Source organism: Blennius ocellaris (assembly GCF_963422515.1).
Source record: "Blennius ocellaris genome assembly, chromosome: 11".
NCBI classification, from domain to species: Eukaryota; Metazoa; Chordata; class Actinopteri; order Blenniiformes; family Blenniidae; genus Blennius; species Blennius ocellaris.
Genome location: NC_137660.1, coordinates 28,141,098 through 28,157,459, shown reverse-complemented (window position 1 = coordinate 28,157,459; position 16,362 = coordinate 28,141,098). Strand labels below are relative to the sequence as shown.

The window sequence follows — 16,362 nt, the reverse complement described above, 5'->3', positions numbered from 1 at the left end:
CGACAGAGGATCTGTGCAGAGTCAGCGGAGTGGAGCCCCCCCCCCTCTCCACCACCCCACCCCTCTGCAGCATGAGGATGTTTTTCTGACCTACATTTCATCGACGCCTCTCATGCATTCATTTCATTTCACTCCTCGTTTCTATTTCTGACTTCACCCCCCATCCCCCCCCCCCCCCCCCCCCCCCCACTCCCCCCACTCACACTCGGCCTGGATCGACACGTGTCAGCAGGCTCTGACTTTGGGCACCGTGAAGGTCAAATGTTCCTCCACCCTCACGCGCCACCATCATACCTGGATTTATCCTGAGGAGCAGCGACCGCCAGTAACTCACAATTACTACAAGCTCCTTTGTTATTCTACAGCCTTGTCATGTTGTTGTTGTTGTTGTTGTTGTTTTTTAAAGATTTTCTAAGCTGCTGCAGCTTCTCTCCTGCCTTACACTGAAATCTGCACAAAGCCCCACAGTTACAAAGCTTTAAAGGGATCACGTCTTTTTTTTTTTAAAAGATCAAAACGTTATCGCTTCCTTCACGAGTCTCACGGCCGCCGCCATACGAGGCCGTATGGCGTCACACGGAGCACCGGTATGGAGAGCTCCATCGCATTATTCCAAGGTTCATGAACGTCGACGTACATTTTTTTCCCCACAGGTTTTGTGTGTCTCTTCTAGCCTTCCTCAGACCGTCGTCATCGTTTGCGCTCTGGGCTCCTCGAAGGGCTCGGCGGCTCGCTGCAATACGCCGCTTCGCCACCAGATGTCACTGATGCGACGTGATTTTATTCAAACAAACGCACTGGTCGGACTCCCCGCAATAGTTCTGGTCAGTAAAATTTCAACAACGCGATTACGGGCGATATGTAGAGCGAACGAGCTAATCAGGCGAAGGAAACACGGCGCTACATGCACACACAGCGGGGTCACATGGTTTGTTTTTTTTCACCGGCGGTTTGTTTGAGTGTTGATACCAGAAGTGAGTCCGCCGATTGGAGAAACAATGAACACAACAAAATGTTAAGTTCGCTTTAATTTCCACAACTCACAGTGTCAAACACTTCAGACTTCCTGCGTCTTGTGTGTGTGTGTGTGTGTGTGTGTGTGTGTGTGTGTGTGTGTGTGTGTGTGTGTGTGTGTGTGTGTGTGTGTGTTGGTGCAAAAGTGAAGGCGGGAAGCCGTTATGTGACATGGAGGCCAATTATCACCTCTGAGGGGTGAAGAAACATCAGCAGAGGAACACACTGACTTCATGGGTCCGTGTGGTGGTGTGTGTGTGTGTGTACTCACGGTTCCAGACCCACGTCGTGGTAGGTGAGGATGGCCGGCTTGTTTCCTTTAGGGGCGCCTCGGATGATGACGTGGAGCATCCCGTAGGGGGTCTCCACATCGTGTTCCTGACAGACCAAACAAACAAACAAACAAAAACAACAACAACACGATTCATCAATTAAATCCTCAGCCTGATGGACTCGTTTTAATCAACTCCAACTCCAACATGAAACCTAAATGATCCCTCAAAAGAGCTAAAATGGAAAAAAAATGACGATAAAGGAATGTTTTAAATACAGCTGTTGTACCATCTGTGACCACTAGGTGTCCACTGTGTGAACACAGAAAGCTGCTACAGTTAAAAAAAAAAACAAAAAATGTCTCAACAAAAAGATTGAATGTCTTTAAATGTATTTGATTGTGTTTTTGATGTATTTATATGTGTTTTAAATGTCCTTAAGTGTCCTTAAACGTGCACTTAATGTCTTTAAATGTGTTTTAGTTGTATTTAAATGTGCTGTCCATCTCTTCCCGAGCAGTCGATCCACCTCGGTAACTCTTGTTTTCTTCCTTTTATATTTTGATTAATGTAATTTAGTTTAAAGTTTAATTCAATTAAATTAAAATGCCACAATCTTGACGAGCCTGACACATTTGGTGAGTTTCTGAGTGTGTTTAGGTTGTCAAATTTGGATTTTGTGCGCAAAATAAATAATAATAAGAAACATTTGAAATACAATATGTAATTTCGCCAGTAGGTAGTAGTATTTATTTATTTTTTTAAATAATTTAACTCATGTTATTTTATTATTATCATTATAAAGTTCAATTAATTAAATTTAGTCCTGCAGTGTATGGGTTGATGCTAATTTGTGTTAATCCGAATGTTTTTAACAGCACTTTGACGGTCTTATTCATAATCTCACACTGTTTTTTCCATATTTTCTGTATATTCAAGAATGAATTTCTGAACTTGAATGACAGAAATGATAAGAAGAGCAAATCAAACTGGTACCAACTGCAGTAACCAAGACGAGTTGCTGGTTATTCCTTCAGAAAAATGAATGACTGCGGCAGATAATGCAACGATGCGTGTTTGTGCAGTTTTGTTATTGAAGTCGGGGAGGAGCGGCCGTCACACTCATGGTTACGGCGTCGACTTAGAGAGACGGAAGAGAAAGAATCGACAGCGGCGCTGAGCAGATTACACAAAAGTTCTGTTGTGTTTTCTAGAAATAATAAATAAATAAAAGCTGCAGCAGGAAAACAGAGGAGTGAAGCACTGACCCACATTTTGTCTGCATCCACAGCCAGACACACTCAAAAATGGAGGTGTGTGTGTGTGTGTGTGGTGTGACACACACCACACACACACACACACTTGACACTCTGTTTACATCCTGCACACGCAGGTCCAACCTCATCCTCTCACACCTTCACTCATTCTCACCGCAAAGTGTCACTGAAGGACCTCAAAGCGTCTAAAAATACCAACATCACATCCTGATATACAATCACATCATACTAATGACTTTATTTGTTGTTTGTTGTTTTCCCTCTGTCAAAGTGTCCTGAGAGCACACGTTCACTCTCTGAAGTGAGTGAGTGAGTGAGTGAGGGAGGGTAGGGAGTGAGGGAGAGAGTGAGTGAGTGAGTGAGTGAGTGAGGGAGAGAGGGAGAGAGTGAGTGAGTGAGTGAGTGAGGGAGAGAGTGAGTGAGGGAGTGAGGAGTGAGGGAGGGAGGGAGGGAGAGAGTGAGCGAGTGAGTGAGTGAGGGAGAGAGTGAGTGAATGAGTGAGTGAGGGAGAGAGTGAGTGAGTGAGGGAGGGAGGGAGAGAGTGAGGGAGAAGAGTGAGTGAGTGAGAGAGTGAGTGAGTGAGAGAGTGAGGGAGAGAGTGAGTGAGGGAGTGAGGAGGGAGGGAGAGAGTGAGCGAGTGAGTGAGGGAGAGAATGAGTGAATGAGTGAGTGAGGGAGAGAGTGAGTGAGTGAGGGAGGGAGGAGAGAGGTGAGGGAGAGAGTGAGTGAGTGAGAGAGTGAGTGAGTGAGAGAGTGAGTGAGTGAGGGAGAGAGTGAGTGAGTGAGGGAGGGAGGGAGAGAGTGAGGGAGAGAGTGAGTGAGTGAGAGAGTGAGTGATAGATAGATAGATAATAAATACTTTAATGATCTCCAAGAGAAATTCACAGAGAGTGAGTGAGAGTGAGAGAGTGAGTGAGAGAGTGAGTGAGTGAGTGAGCGAGCGAGCGAGTGAGAGTGAGAGAGTGAGTGAGTGAGCGAGCGAGCGGAGTGAGAGTGAGCCGATGAAGCAGACTGATGACGCAGTGAAAAACAAAAAAAAAATCCACTTTATGAATGAAGACCATGTAAACAAGCTGCAGCCAATCACTGAGACGCGCACGTTTCGGGACTGAACACCTTCAAATGGTGACTATTTTCCACCACTTACTCTGAAAATCCCCGAGAGACGTCGAAGAGCCTGAAATTGAGCGTGAATCTCATATTATTATTAGTTTTAGTTTTTTTTTTTAGATTATTGCGAAATAACAGTGAGCTGGACTCTGCACGGACTCTCACCCCCCCTTGACCTTCAGACGGGCGGCCCAGAGGAGGAGGAGGAGGAAGAGGGAGGAGGAGGAGGAGGAGGACGCCGCTACCGCAGAGCGGAGGACGCGAGGAGGAGACGTGACTCCATGTTTTTTTTTTTTTTTTTTTTTTGCTTCCCCACTGCAGCAAAGGGGCGGGATTAGCGGGATGTGTGTCAGTGGGCCACCGGCGGAGGGGCGACCACCTGTCCGCCCGCACTGACTCTGCACTTTCCGCTCCGCGGTGGAGATGCGGCGGCGGCGTCGCCATGGCAACGCCGACGCCTCTGAGGTTCACGTCCTGCGACGGCCGCAAGGAAAAAGGCGAAAAGGAGGAGACTCACCCCGTCCCAGCACTCGGGCATGATGGATCAATCTGAGAAACCCGGAGGAGAGGAGGAGGAAGTGGAGGGAGGAGGAGGAGAAGAAGAAGAAGAAGAAGAAGGAAGAGGGAAGAGGAGGAGGAGGAGGAAGAGCCAGGCCTCTCCTGTGTGAAGGGACTCGGTCCTGGTGAGGCTGCAGGAGGAGTCGGAGCTGAAACTGCTGCAGAGTCTTTGTCTGTCGAGCGGACGCTCTCTTAAAGCTGCCCCCCCCCCCCCCCCCCCCTCCACACCTCAACACACAACACACACACACACACACACACACTCCCCCCCCACCCAGTCCAAAGGCATCCAACGTACAAAAAGGGTGGAGACTAGAGGAGGTGATTGGCTCAGAGCGCCGAGTTCCTGCACGCCATTGGTCGGTTTGCTCTCTCTCTCTCTCTCCCCCTCTCCCTCCCTCTCTCTCTCTCCCTCCCTCCCCCTCCCTCCCTTCCTCCCTCTCTCTCATCTTCTTATCAGCGACCTCGTTATTTTTTTTAGGCTTTTGGCACAAACATCTGCTGTTCCTGATTTTCAGCAAAATATTTGTTTTTGTTTGCGTCGGACTCGACTGTGAATCAGGAAGCAGAGAATTTCTCTGATTTCTCTCTTTGTTTCCCAATAAAAGGCTGAAATAACCACACACACACACACACACACACACACACACACACACACACACACACACACACACACACACACACACACACACACACACACACACACACACACACACACACACACACACACACACACACACACACACACACATATATATATAATATACATACAAAAGGTAAATACAAAAGTATTCTGTGAAACCAATATTGACTATCGTGTTGCTGTACATTTTGCAGAATGGAAGACAGAAGATAATTATCTGTATCAGTTACTGAAATATGCTCTATAATCTAGATATCAGAAGGAAGATGCTCTATAATCTAGATGTTAGAAGGCTGAAGCTCTATAATCTAGATGTTAGAAGGCTGAAGCTCTATAATCTAGATATCAATAGGAAGATGCTCTATAATCTAGATATCAATAGGAAGATGCTCTATAATCTAGATATCAGAAGGAAGATGCTCTATAATCTAGATGTTAGAAGGGAGATGCTCTATAATATCGATATCAGTAGGAAGATGCTCTATAATCTGTATGATAGTAGGAGGATGCTCTATAATCTCGATATCAGAAGGAAGATGCTCTATAATCTAGACATCAGAAGGAAGATGCTCTATAATCTAGACATCAGAAGGAAGATACTCTATAATCTAGACATCAGTAAGAAGATGCTCTATAATCTAGACATCAGAAGGAAGATGCTCTATAATCTAGATATCAGAAGGAAGATGCTCTATAATCTAGATATCAGAAGGAAGATGCTCTATAATCTAGATATCAGAAGGAAGATACTCTATAATCCAGATATCAGTAGGAAGATGCTCTATAATCTAGACATCAGTAGGAAGATGCTCTATAATCTAGACATCAGTAGGAAGATGCTCTATAATCTAGATATCAGTAGGAGATGCTCTATAATCTAGATATCAGTAGGAAGATGCTCTATAATCTAGATATCAGAAGGACAATGCTCTATAATCTAGACATCAGTAGGAATATGCTCTATAATCTAGACATCAGTAGGAAGATGCTCTATAATCTAGATATCAGAAGGAAGATGCTCTATAATCTAGATATCAGAAGGAAGATACTCTATAATCCAGACATCAGTAGGAAGATGCTCTATAATCCAGACATCAGTAGGAAGATGCTCTATAATCTAGATATCAGAAGGAAGATGCTCTATAATCTAGATATCAGAAGGAAGATGCTCTATAATCTAGACATCAGTAGGAAGATGCTCTATAATCTAGACATCAGTAGGAAGATGCTCTATAATCTAGACATCAGTAGGAAGATGCTCTATAATCTAGACATCAGTAGGAAGATGCTCTATAATCTAGACATCAGCAGGAAGATGCTCTATAATCTAGACATCAGTAGGAAGATGCTCTATAATCTAGATATCAGAAGGAAGATGCTCTATAATCTAGACATCAGTAGGAAGATGCTCTATAATCTAGACATCAGTAGGAAGATGCTCTATAATCTAGATATCAGAAGGAAGATGCTCTATAATCTAGACATCAGTAGGAAGATGCTCTATAATCTAGACATCAGTAGGAAGATGCTCCAGCTCTGGGGGAAGTACAGAGTGAGGCTGGAGTGGAGTGAAGTGTGTACGTGTCTTTCCTCACGGCTGTGATGGAGTTCGGTCGTACATCTTGCTGACTGCCGACTCTGGGCCTTTTGTCCTGCCCTCCCCCATCTCTCTCTCTCTCTCTCTCTCTCTCTCTCTCTGTCCCCCTCTTTTCTCTCCACCATCCCCTCTTCTTCCTGTTGACAGAGGTGTGTACAGACTTCACGCCACTCTTCCTCTGACTGTCAGATTAACTGCCTGCTGACGCTGCAGCGGCTCTAAACACACAATGTGAACTCGTTTTGCTCTTCATGTCCTCCTCTGCTCTGGGGCTGTCCTCTGCTGCTCGCTGGACACTGGACACTGCACAGTGGACAGTGGACAGTGGACACTCTGAGACACACTGATCCCCTCACAGCTCCGCTTCACTACGTTTGAGCAAAGTAAAACTTTCTATTCTTCCTCTTCACCTCATCCAGGAAGCTTCGTTTAGCTAAACGAGACCCAGACTCTTTAAACTAGATTACTTAAACTAGACTCAGACTCTTTAATCTAGACTCTTTAAACTAGACTCAGACTCTTTAATCTAGCCTCTTTAAACTAGACCCAGACTCTTTGAACTAGATTACTTAAACTAGACCCAGACTCTTTAATCTAGACTCTTTAAACTAGACCCAGACTCTTTGAACTAGATTACTTAAACTAGACCCAGACGCTTTAATCTAGATTCTTTAAACTAGACTCAGACTCTTTAAACCAGACTCTTTAAACTAGATTCTTTAAACAGACCCAGACTCTTTAAAACCAGACAAAGACTCTTTAAACCAGACTCTTTAAACCAGATTCTTTAAACTAGACTCAGACTCTTTAAACCAGACTCTTTAAACTAGATTCTTTAAACCAGACCCAGACTCTTTAAACCAGACCCAGACTCTTTAAACTAGATTCTTTGAACTAGACCCAGACCCTTTAAACCAGACTCTTTAAACCAGATTCTTTAAACTAGACCAGACTCTTTAAACCAGATTCTTTAAACCAGATTCTTTTAAACCAGACTCTTTAAACCAGACTCTTTAAACCAGATTCTTTAAACTAAACCCAGACTCTTTAAACCAGATTCTTTAAACTGGACCCAGACTCTTTAAGCAAGAGTCTTTAAAATAACTAGGTTCATTACACCAGACTCACAGTCTTTAAACGAGACTAGACTCTTGAAACAAGACTATTTAAACAGACTGTTTCAGCCAGACTCTCTAAACTCGACCAGATTCTTTAAACTAGACCAGACTTCTCCTCGTTTATTTTTTTTACACCAGATTCTTCAAACAAAGTGACTTTCTGGACCTTTGCAGTGAAAAGCGGTACATTAAAGACATTATTCCTTTAAAAGACGAGGCCTTTTCATTTCCCTCAGATTCTCCCGGCGACGTGACGCGACTCCTCCTCCTGTCGTTAGCGAGCCGCTTAACGACCTCGGCGACCTCCCCGGCTAGCGCCGCGTGAAGCCGCGCCGCGTGAAGCCGCGCGGCTGCGACGGAGCTTCGCCTTCATGCGGGATAATGAAGTCAGACGTCTCCGACAAGGTTTCTGTTTTTATTTTTAAAAATAAGCGAAGCAGTGTGACTCTCTCTCTCTCTCTTTCTCCGTCACGCAAACAGGCTTCACAAGACATCTGGATTTGAACGCGACGCACTTGAGAGTTTTTGTTTAAAAGTGGAGGATGGTGCTGAGGGGGGAGGGGGCGGCGGCGGCGCCTCTGCACCTCGTGTGCAGCTGTGAGAATCATGGGGTGTGAAGACGAGGTGTTTCCATGGGAAGCGGCTGACACTCCGAACGCGACTAAAATAAACGCACGTGTGAAGAAACTCGTCAAACTCATGCGGTAATGCCTCGTGAAACTTTTCGAAAGGTTTGCGGGGTGGCGACGGGGCGGCGACGGGCCTAGCCTCCATTGTGAACCAAGATGGCCGCCGAACTCAGCGTTCAAAGTCTAGCAAATCGCTCCGTCCTCGCTCGCCGTGCCGCGCGGCTAGCAAACATAGCATGCTGTACCGACTCCATTGTGTAGACGCTCTGTGCGCTCGCCACCTCATGCGCGGCTACAACCGCCGGCCTCGTTCCCACGGCAACGTTTCAAGTGAAAAAAAAGCATCGTTTTTTTTTGTCATTTTTTTACTCAGAAACGTTTCACGTTCACAGCGGAAACATTTTGAAAACGACGTTTGTTTATCCACGGCGATGGCGGACGGGCTGGGAACGACGCGGTTGGCATGCCGGGCCACTAGTCGGCGCTGTGGTTTGTTTTTCATTCAAAAAGTAGCTTTGTTACTTTACGGATTACTTGTTTTTAAAAGTAAATGAGTTAGATTACAAGTAACTTTTTAGTTGCTTTCTGCAGCTGCCGACGACGTCCCTTCATGATCTCGAAATAAAAACGACAATGTAGATTCTTTGTTGTGTTTATATCTGACTGCTGGTTTTATTATCCAATTCTTCAGCTTTTTTTTTTTTATTTTTTTATTAAAAAAGGGGGCGGGGCTTCCTGCCAACACATCTTTTCACTCAGGGGGCAAACGTTAAGGTTTAAGGATGACGTCGTGTGGATTCGGATTCTTTTGAGTTTACCTGTGTTCAGAGGGAGTTGGCCTGTGATTGGCCGAGAGCGGAGAAGGGGGCGGGGTCAGGTGAGCTTGCACTGACTGCGTGTGTGTGTGTGTGTGTGTGTGTGTGTGTGTGTGTGTGTGTGTGTGTGTTTGGAGGAAGGATAAGTGATAAGTAACTTTAATCTGGTTTGGCGATAATTCCACATCAGATTACTCGTTACTGAAAAAAGTGGCCACGTGAGAGTACGGGCGTCACCGGGAGACGGCGGCCATCTTTAAGCCCCTCCCACTCGACGAGCCCCTCCCACTCTACGGCATGAGACATTCTTATAGTGAAAGATGTCACCATGTGATTGGCACTATTTGTTCCTATATATGGACAATACATAGGAATATTATACATTTAAAAAAAAACCTGGTTTCTAATAGGATGAATAGTCAATTTAAAATAAACTTTTTTTTCCCTCAAAAGTAACAAGAAACGTGTTCTGGAAATCAAATATGACTCATACAGGCTGAAAAAATCAAAAAAAAAAAAAAAAAACCCAAAACAAAAAAAACCAGTCCCTCCAGCTCTCTCTCTCTCTCTCTCTTTCATCCCTTCATACCTTCCAGTCGCCGGCCGGCATCAGCTGTTCACAGCTCTCCTGCAGAGAGAGGAGGAGACGGAGAGACAGAACAGTTAGAGGAGGACAAACAGCAGCAGCATGAACTGAGAAGCTCACACACTGACGGAGGGAACGTCATCCGGCGTGACGCCGCCAGAAGAGCAACACCCGCCGAAGCCTCGGGGTCCAGACCACCGACCAGGAGGAGCCTCGGGGTCCAGACCACCGACCAGGAGGAGCCTCGGGGTCCAGACCACCGACCAGGAGGAGCCTCGGGGTCCAGACCACCGACCAGGAGGAGCCTCGGGGTCCAGACCACCGACCAGGAGGAGCCTCGGGGTCCAGACCACCGACCAGGAGGAGCCTCGGCTCCTCACAAGGCCTCCGAACCTCAACGACCACTGTCAGTGGCGCTTTGATCATTTTGGACCTTTTTAAAGGGATATTCCATCATTTTCTTTTTATTATCCTCCTATCTATCTATCTATCTATCTATCTATCTATCTATCTATCTATCTATCTATCTATCTATCTATCTATCTATCTACCTATCTATCTATCTATCTATCTATCTATCTATCTATCTATCTATCTATCTATCTATCTCACCATCCATTCATCCAGCCTTCCTTCTTTCCTTCTTTCTCCAGTAGAAGTAGTGACTCTATTACAAATGTTGTAATAGAGTCAATAACAGTGTAATAAATGTTGTATGTGACGTTTCCAGCTTGTTGTGTGTTGTTGTTTTCCTGATGTGCTGTGAATCAAACGACTGTGTTGGTTTACACGGTTCACTTGCCCCCTCTAGTGGTGATCAGTGGAATTACATTTTCCAGACGAGTTCTCGTTGTGCTTAATTTTCGGCCTAATGTGAACGTGTGTGAATTTGATGGAATACCCCTTTAAAAAAATGTTTTTGTTTTTTTAAAAAGTCTACCACTTATTGGAAAGTTTCACGTATCGGTTCAGTTTGAGCCCAATGTGGATTTAACAACGTGGCCGTTGCTCATGTGAGGAGCTGAAGACGACTCAGCAGAAACACGTGAGAGGAGACGGAGTTTAAATGACGACAGGGAGAGTCTGAGCCAGATCCTCCGTCACGCCGGCATGACTCAGCAGCATCTACGTGGAAATCATGAGTCAGCGGTCTGCAGAGACACGTCCTATGGTTTGGCCTAAGAGGTTAGGCTTAGTCTGACTCCTGAGTTAACTTCAGCTCCCTGAGGTAAGACTGACCTCTTAAGATAAGTCTGACTTTCTGAGATAAGTCTGAGTAATTTAGGTTCGTCTGGATTCTTAAGATAAGTGACTTTCTGAGATAGACTGACCTCTTAAGATAAGTCTGACTTTCTGAGATAAGACTGACCTCTTAAGATAAGTCTGACCTCTTAAGATAAGTCTGACTTTCTGAGATAAGTCTGAGTAATTTAGGTTAGTCTGGATTCTTAAGATAAGTCTGACTTCTGAAGATAAGTGTGGCTAATTTAGGGTAGTCTGGATTCTGAAGATAAGTGTGACTATCTGAGGTAAGTCTGACTCTGTCGGAGCCCTGAGAAAGTTTACGCCAGCTCATGTCAGCTAAACCTGAGAATCCAGACCGGCTGGTTCTGGAGGGACTGAAATCAGCCGCTTGAAGCTCTGCAGCTCTGGACTCTCTAGAACTCACTGGAACTCTCTGGAACTCGCTGGAACTCTCTGGAACTCTAGAACTCTCTAGAACTCACTGGAACTCTCTGGAACTCAAGAACTCTCTAGAACTCAGTGGAACTCGCTGGAACTCACTGGAACTCAAGAACTCTCTAGAACTCAGTGGAACTCGCTGGAACTCTCTGGAACTCACTGGAACTCTAGAACTCTCTAGAACTCACTGGAACTCGCTGGAACTCTCTGGAACTCACTAGAACTCTCTGGAACTCACTGGAACTCTCTAGAACTCCCTGGAACTCTAGAACTCTCTAGAACTCACTTGAACTCCCTGGAACTCTCTAGAACTCTCTGGAACTCTCTAGAACTCCCTGGAACACTCTAGAACTCTCTGGAACTCTCTAGAACTCACTGGAACTCTCTAGAACTCACTGGAACGCTCTAGAACTCACTGGAACTCCCGAGAACTCTCTAGAATTACCTAGAACTCTCTAGAACTCAAGTGTGGATGATGTGTCCTCTGGCAGGACGGAGGGGCTCAGAGTTTACAGAACCTAAAGGAGGAGTTCACACTTCTGTTGTTTCCTGACACTTGTTTTAATCAACGACGTTTTACTTTTATTTATTTAATTTGATTAACGATCGCATGAAAACAAGCTTAATCTCAAATCTCTGTTCCACAAAAAAGATTAAAACAAGTCAAGTTAGGAAAGCAAATATTAACGTCACGATAATTTAAACCCTATAAAACACATTTGATTGATATTCTGAAAGTTTCATTAGAACCTAAAGAGCCAAATGATGTTTTGTTGAGTAAAAAAGGTGAACTCTCCCTTTAAGAAACGATCTGATGAGATGAATTAGAGAAACAAATCAAAGCAGTGAAGGATTAAAATGGGGGTGATTGACTTGAGTTCCTGGTCTGAGGCCTTCAGGTCCACTCAGACCAGGAACCTCTGGAACGTCTGGAACCGCGGAGAAACGTTGGAAAAAAAAAAAAAAAGACACGGCGTCGTTTCTGTCGGAGGTTTTCTGGTCGACGCTTCTGGAAGGAAACAGAGAGAAAGACGGAGGAGAGCGGAGGGTGTGAGAGGGACGGCGGAGTCCGGTCGGAGAGGAGGAGGAGGAGGAGCAGGAGGAGGAGGAGGAGGAGGAAGAGGAGCAGGAGTAGGAGGAGGAAGAGGAGCAGGAGTAGGAGGAGGAGCAGGAGGAGGAGGAGATGGAGGAGGAAGAGGAAGAGGAAGAAGAAGAAGAAGAAGAAGAAGAGGAAGAAGAAGAAGAAGAAGAAGAAGAAGAAGAAGAAGAAGAAGAAGAAGAGAAGAAGAAGAAGAAGAAGAAGAAGAAGAAGAAGAAGAAGAAGAAGAAGAAGAAGAAGAAGAAGAAGAAGAAGAAGAAGAAGAAGAAGAAAGAGACGTCTCAGACCGGACACAGAACCTGAAGCTGCCCGGTGCAACGTTCCCACGGCGAATGTCAAACAACAAACAAACAAACAAACAAACCAACAACAAACGGTCCATTTTTCATTTGAACTTTCAACATAAAGCCAATTTCTATGATGCAATTTCTAATGGAGGCTCGTGTTTGCTATTGTCAAGAAATTCCTTTTTATTAAGATGAATTATTAACTTTGAGAATTTTAAATGCGCAAAATTTATATTTAAAAAGAGGGGGGGGGGTGGGAACGGCAAAGTGGAGTGAAAAGTACTCTGATTACTCTTCATTCGGGGCTGGGCAGCTTCAGCTGGTGTGGCTGTTCACGGTGGGGGGGGGGGGGGGGGGGCAGAGACGACAGTGCGGTGGTCGGACCAGCAGGTGGCACTCTTCTCTTTCTATAAGCTCCTGATGAGGATGATGAGGATGAGGAAGAGCAGTCGGTCTGAGCTCCGATCAAACACTTTTTCTTTTTTTTCCTCTCGTCAGTCCTGAAGGATTAATGAAACACGATCCTGAAGAACCGTCTCCGTCCTGTCGCTGCAACTTTATATATGTGAAAGACGTCTAATTTCTTTTGGTTACGAATAAAAAAAAACAATTTTGAATAGAATATTAAAGATAAAATGTAAATTATCACAATAAATGTAGTATTTATTTATTATAATTGTATTATTATTATTTATTACTTTATTATCGTAATAAATTTAAAATGACTTAATAATAATATTATAATAATATAATATATATAATATATATAATATAAAATTATATATATATATTATATTATTATAATATTATTATTAAGTCATTTTAAATTTATTACGATAATAAAGTAATAAATAATAAAATTATAATAAATAAATACTACATTTATTATATCAATTTTTTTCTATATATATATATAGATCTTTATGTTTAGCATGAGCGGGTGACCTCTCCAAGATGGCGGCGCTGTAGGCACGCCACGTCGACAGGCCGTGGGACAGTGTTGTACATCTACGCCAGTAACGAGGTCGTGTTGTCTGAACGACTGATCAAGACGCCAAATCATCAACACTGACGCCTTTTATACAAACATTTCCGACGCTAAAGCCAAATTATTCGCTTTGATTTTACTTTGCAGCCTAAATACCGTCAGTAGCTTTTAATTAACGTCAAGACGCAGAAGAACTCGATGGTTCTCCGCATTCTGTTTTTTTTTCAGACGTAGAACTGAGCCGGCGGATGGCGTCTCCTCGTGGTGGTGGGGTTCTCTCCGTGGAGCCTGGGTGGAGTTGGGGGGGGGGGAGGTGGTGGAGGGGTGGTGGTGGGGGTTCTTCTAACCGTGTGCTGTGTTTGGCTCTGTGTTCTGGCGGTCGCGTGTTTCTGCTTGTTCTGGTAGTTACCGGGAGGACCCCCGCTGGTCCGACGGCGGGTCTGGCGGAGCCAGTGCCGCGCGATGACATGCCAGCGGTGAGGGGGGCGGCTGGGGGGAGGAGGGGGGTGGTTAGGGGGCGCGGCGGGGCGGGCCCCTGGCGCCTCCTCTCCTTTATCCTGCTGCTGTGAGCGAAACGACAAGCACAACAAGGCGGTTACTGGGAAACAACCGGAGGGGGGGGGGGGGGGGGGGGGGGGGCACATCATTCACAGGAAAAAAACAACAAAACAAAAACAACAACAAAACAATTTTCTCATCCCGACGGAAGTCCAGGGAATATCTAGCACGCGTTTTAATTTGTAAAGCTCTGAACGACGATTTCTAAAAGTAGAACTGGAGGCGGAGCTTCCAGCTTTCAGGCTCGTCTCACGCTGACGCGGTCTTTTTTGCTAATTTGACCTGAAATCACAGCACCGAGTTGCTTCGGGATCGTTTTTTTCTACCGACGCTGCTCTAGGTTTAGGCCTTTGTTTACCAAAAACAACGTTTTCAAGTGAAATCGCAAAACTCGGGGTGACGTTTAGAAGACGACGGTGGGCGGAGTCACTGAAAGAGCCTGTCTCCATGGAAACGATGGCCGCAGTAACTAGCAGTTCTACACATGCTCAGTAGAGACAATGAGATCAACGTGTCACGACTCCCAGTTCAGTCTGCTGGGACTTGGTGCTTTTATTTTGACAGTCACCGTAATGACAGTCCAGCTTCATCGCCTGTCCAGTAAAAAGTCTGTGTTACTTCTGTTGTTGTTGTTTAGAGAGCATCTTCCTCCTCTAACACCAGATTATAGAGCATCTTCCTCCTCTAACACCAGATTACAGAGCATCTTCCTCCTCTAACATCAGATTACAGAGCATCTTCCTCCTCTAACACCAGATTATAGAGCATCTTCCTCCTCTAACACCAGATTATAGAGCATCGTCCTCCTCCAACATCAGATTACAGAGCATCTTCCTCCTCTAACATCAGATTACAGAGCATCTTCCTCCTCTAACATCAGATTACAGAGCATCTTCCTCCTCTAACATCAGATTATAGAGCATCTTCCTCCTCTAACACCGGATTTATAGAGCATCTTCCTCCTCTAACATCAGATTACAGAGCATCTTCCTCCTCTAACACCAGATTATAGAGCATCGTCCTCCTCTAACATCAGATTATAGAGCATCTTCCTCCTCTAACACCAGATTACAGAGCATCTTCCTCCTCTAATACCAGATTATAGAGCATCTTCCTCCTCCAACATCAGATTATAGAGCATCTTTTGTTCGAGCAGTTTATTTTCCTCTCTCTCCTGCAGCTGTTCAACACAAGACATGAAAATAATCCCAACTCACAACAGATTCAACCCTTTTAGTTAGAATCTAGTAGTTTCTGTTCTAATCTTTTTGAAAACGGTCCTCGGCCTCGAACCCGTCGCTGGTTTGGTGAACGAGCGCAGTGGGAATAAGTGGCGTTTACGTAACCGCCCACGACACATTTAGCTGTTTTCGCCTCTCCACCCCCCCCCCCCCCACCCCCCACCCATCCCCCCCCCCTCCCCCCCTCTCTCTCTCTCCGTCTCTCCCGCTCATCATCTCACGCCGTTGCTATCCAGAGTTTTCGTTCGTTCCCTCGCGAACACGCCCAAAAATATAAGGTGTATATATATATAATGTCCAAGAGGTTGTGGAGGACCTAGTCCTGAGAAGACACCGAGGGGACAGAGGGACGCGGGGTGGGGGTAGGGGGGGGGTGGTGGGTGGGGTGGGTGGAGGTGGAGGTGGAGGTGGAGGTGGGGGTGGGGGTGGTGGCAGGAGACAACGTGGAGGACTGACCATGTCTGAGTCGGCTGCTCTCTGCTCCAGCAGCAGGGGCTTCTCCTCCGTAAACTGCTGCTCCTTCATCCCCGCCATCCTGGACAGCAACCTGCAATCGCCATGGCAACACATCATTACATCACGCGTGGCGCTCGCCGCGCCTGACCTCGGAAGTCACAAATAACAACAAACTGCAGCGGAGCCGCATCCCGACGTCGGCGGTCGGTGTTGTGGCTTTGAACGCGTGTACTCGATTACTGCTGCCAGTTACTTCTGAGAAGTAGTGAAACTGTGATTGCTGCTGCGATGACTCATCAAATTAATCTCCAGTTACATTGGGTAGTGGGAGGAAAAGGCTCTATAATCTGATGTTACAGGAGGAAGAATGCTCTATTATAATCTGGTGTTAGAGGAGGAAGATGCTCTATAATCTGGTGTTAGAGGAGGAA

General features: G+C 45.4%; 1 protein-coding gene across 1 annotated transcript in view; it reads right to left on the bottom strand.

Annotated features, from left to right (window-relative positions):
- The window catches only part of LOC308136458 (uncharacterized protein), a gene marked incomplete at its 5' end in the record, with an annotated part of 22,989 nt that extends 6,980 nt beyond the window's left edge, over positions 1–16,009 (bottom strand). The window contains 6 exon segments of the mRNA XM_080504797.1: positions 443–450; positions 1,286–1,392; positions 9,623–9,661; positions 14,086–14,088; positions 14,090–14,236; positions 15,932–16,009. Coding sequence (XP_080360923.1) covers positions 443–450; positions 1,286–1,392; positions 9,623–9,661; positions 14,086–14,088; positions 14,090–14,236; positions 15,932–16,009 — 382 coding nt within the window.
- Between the last annotated feature and the right edge of the window lie 353 nt (positions 16,010–16,362).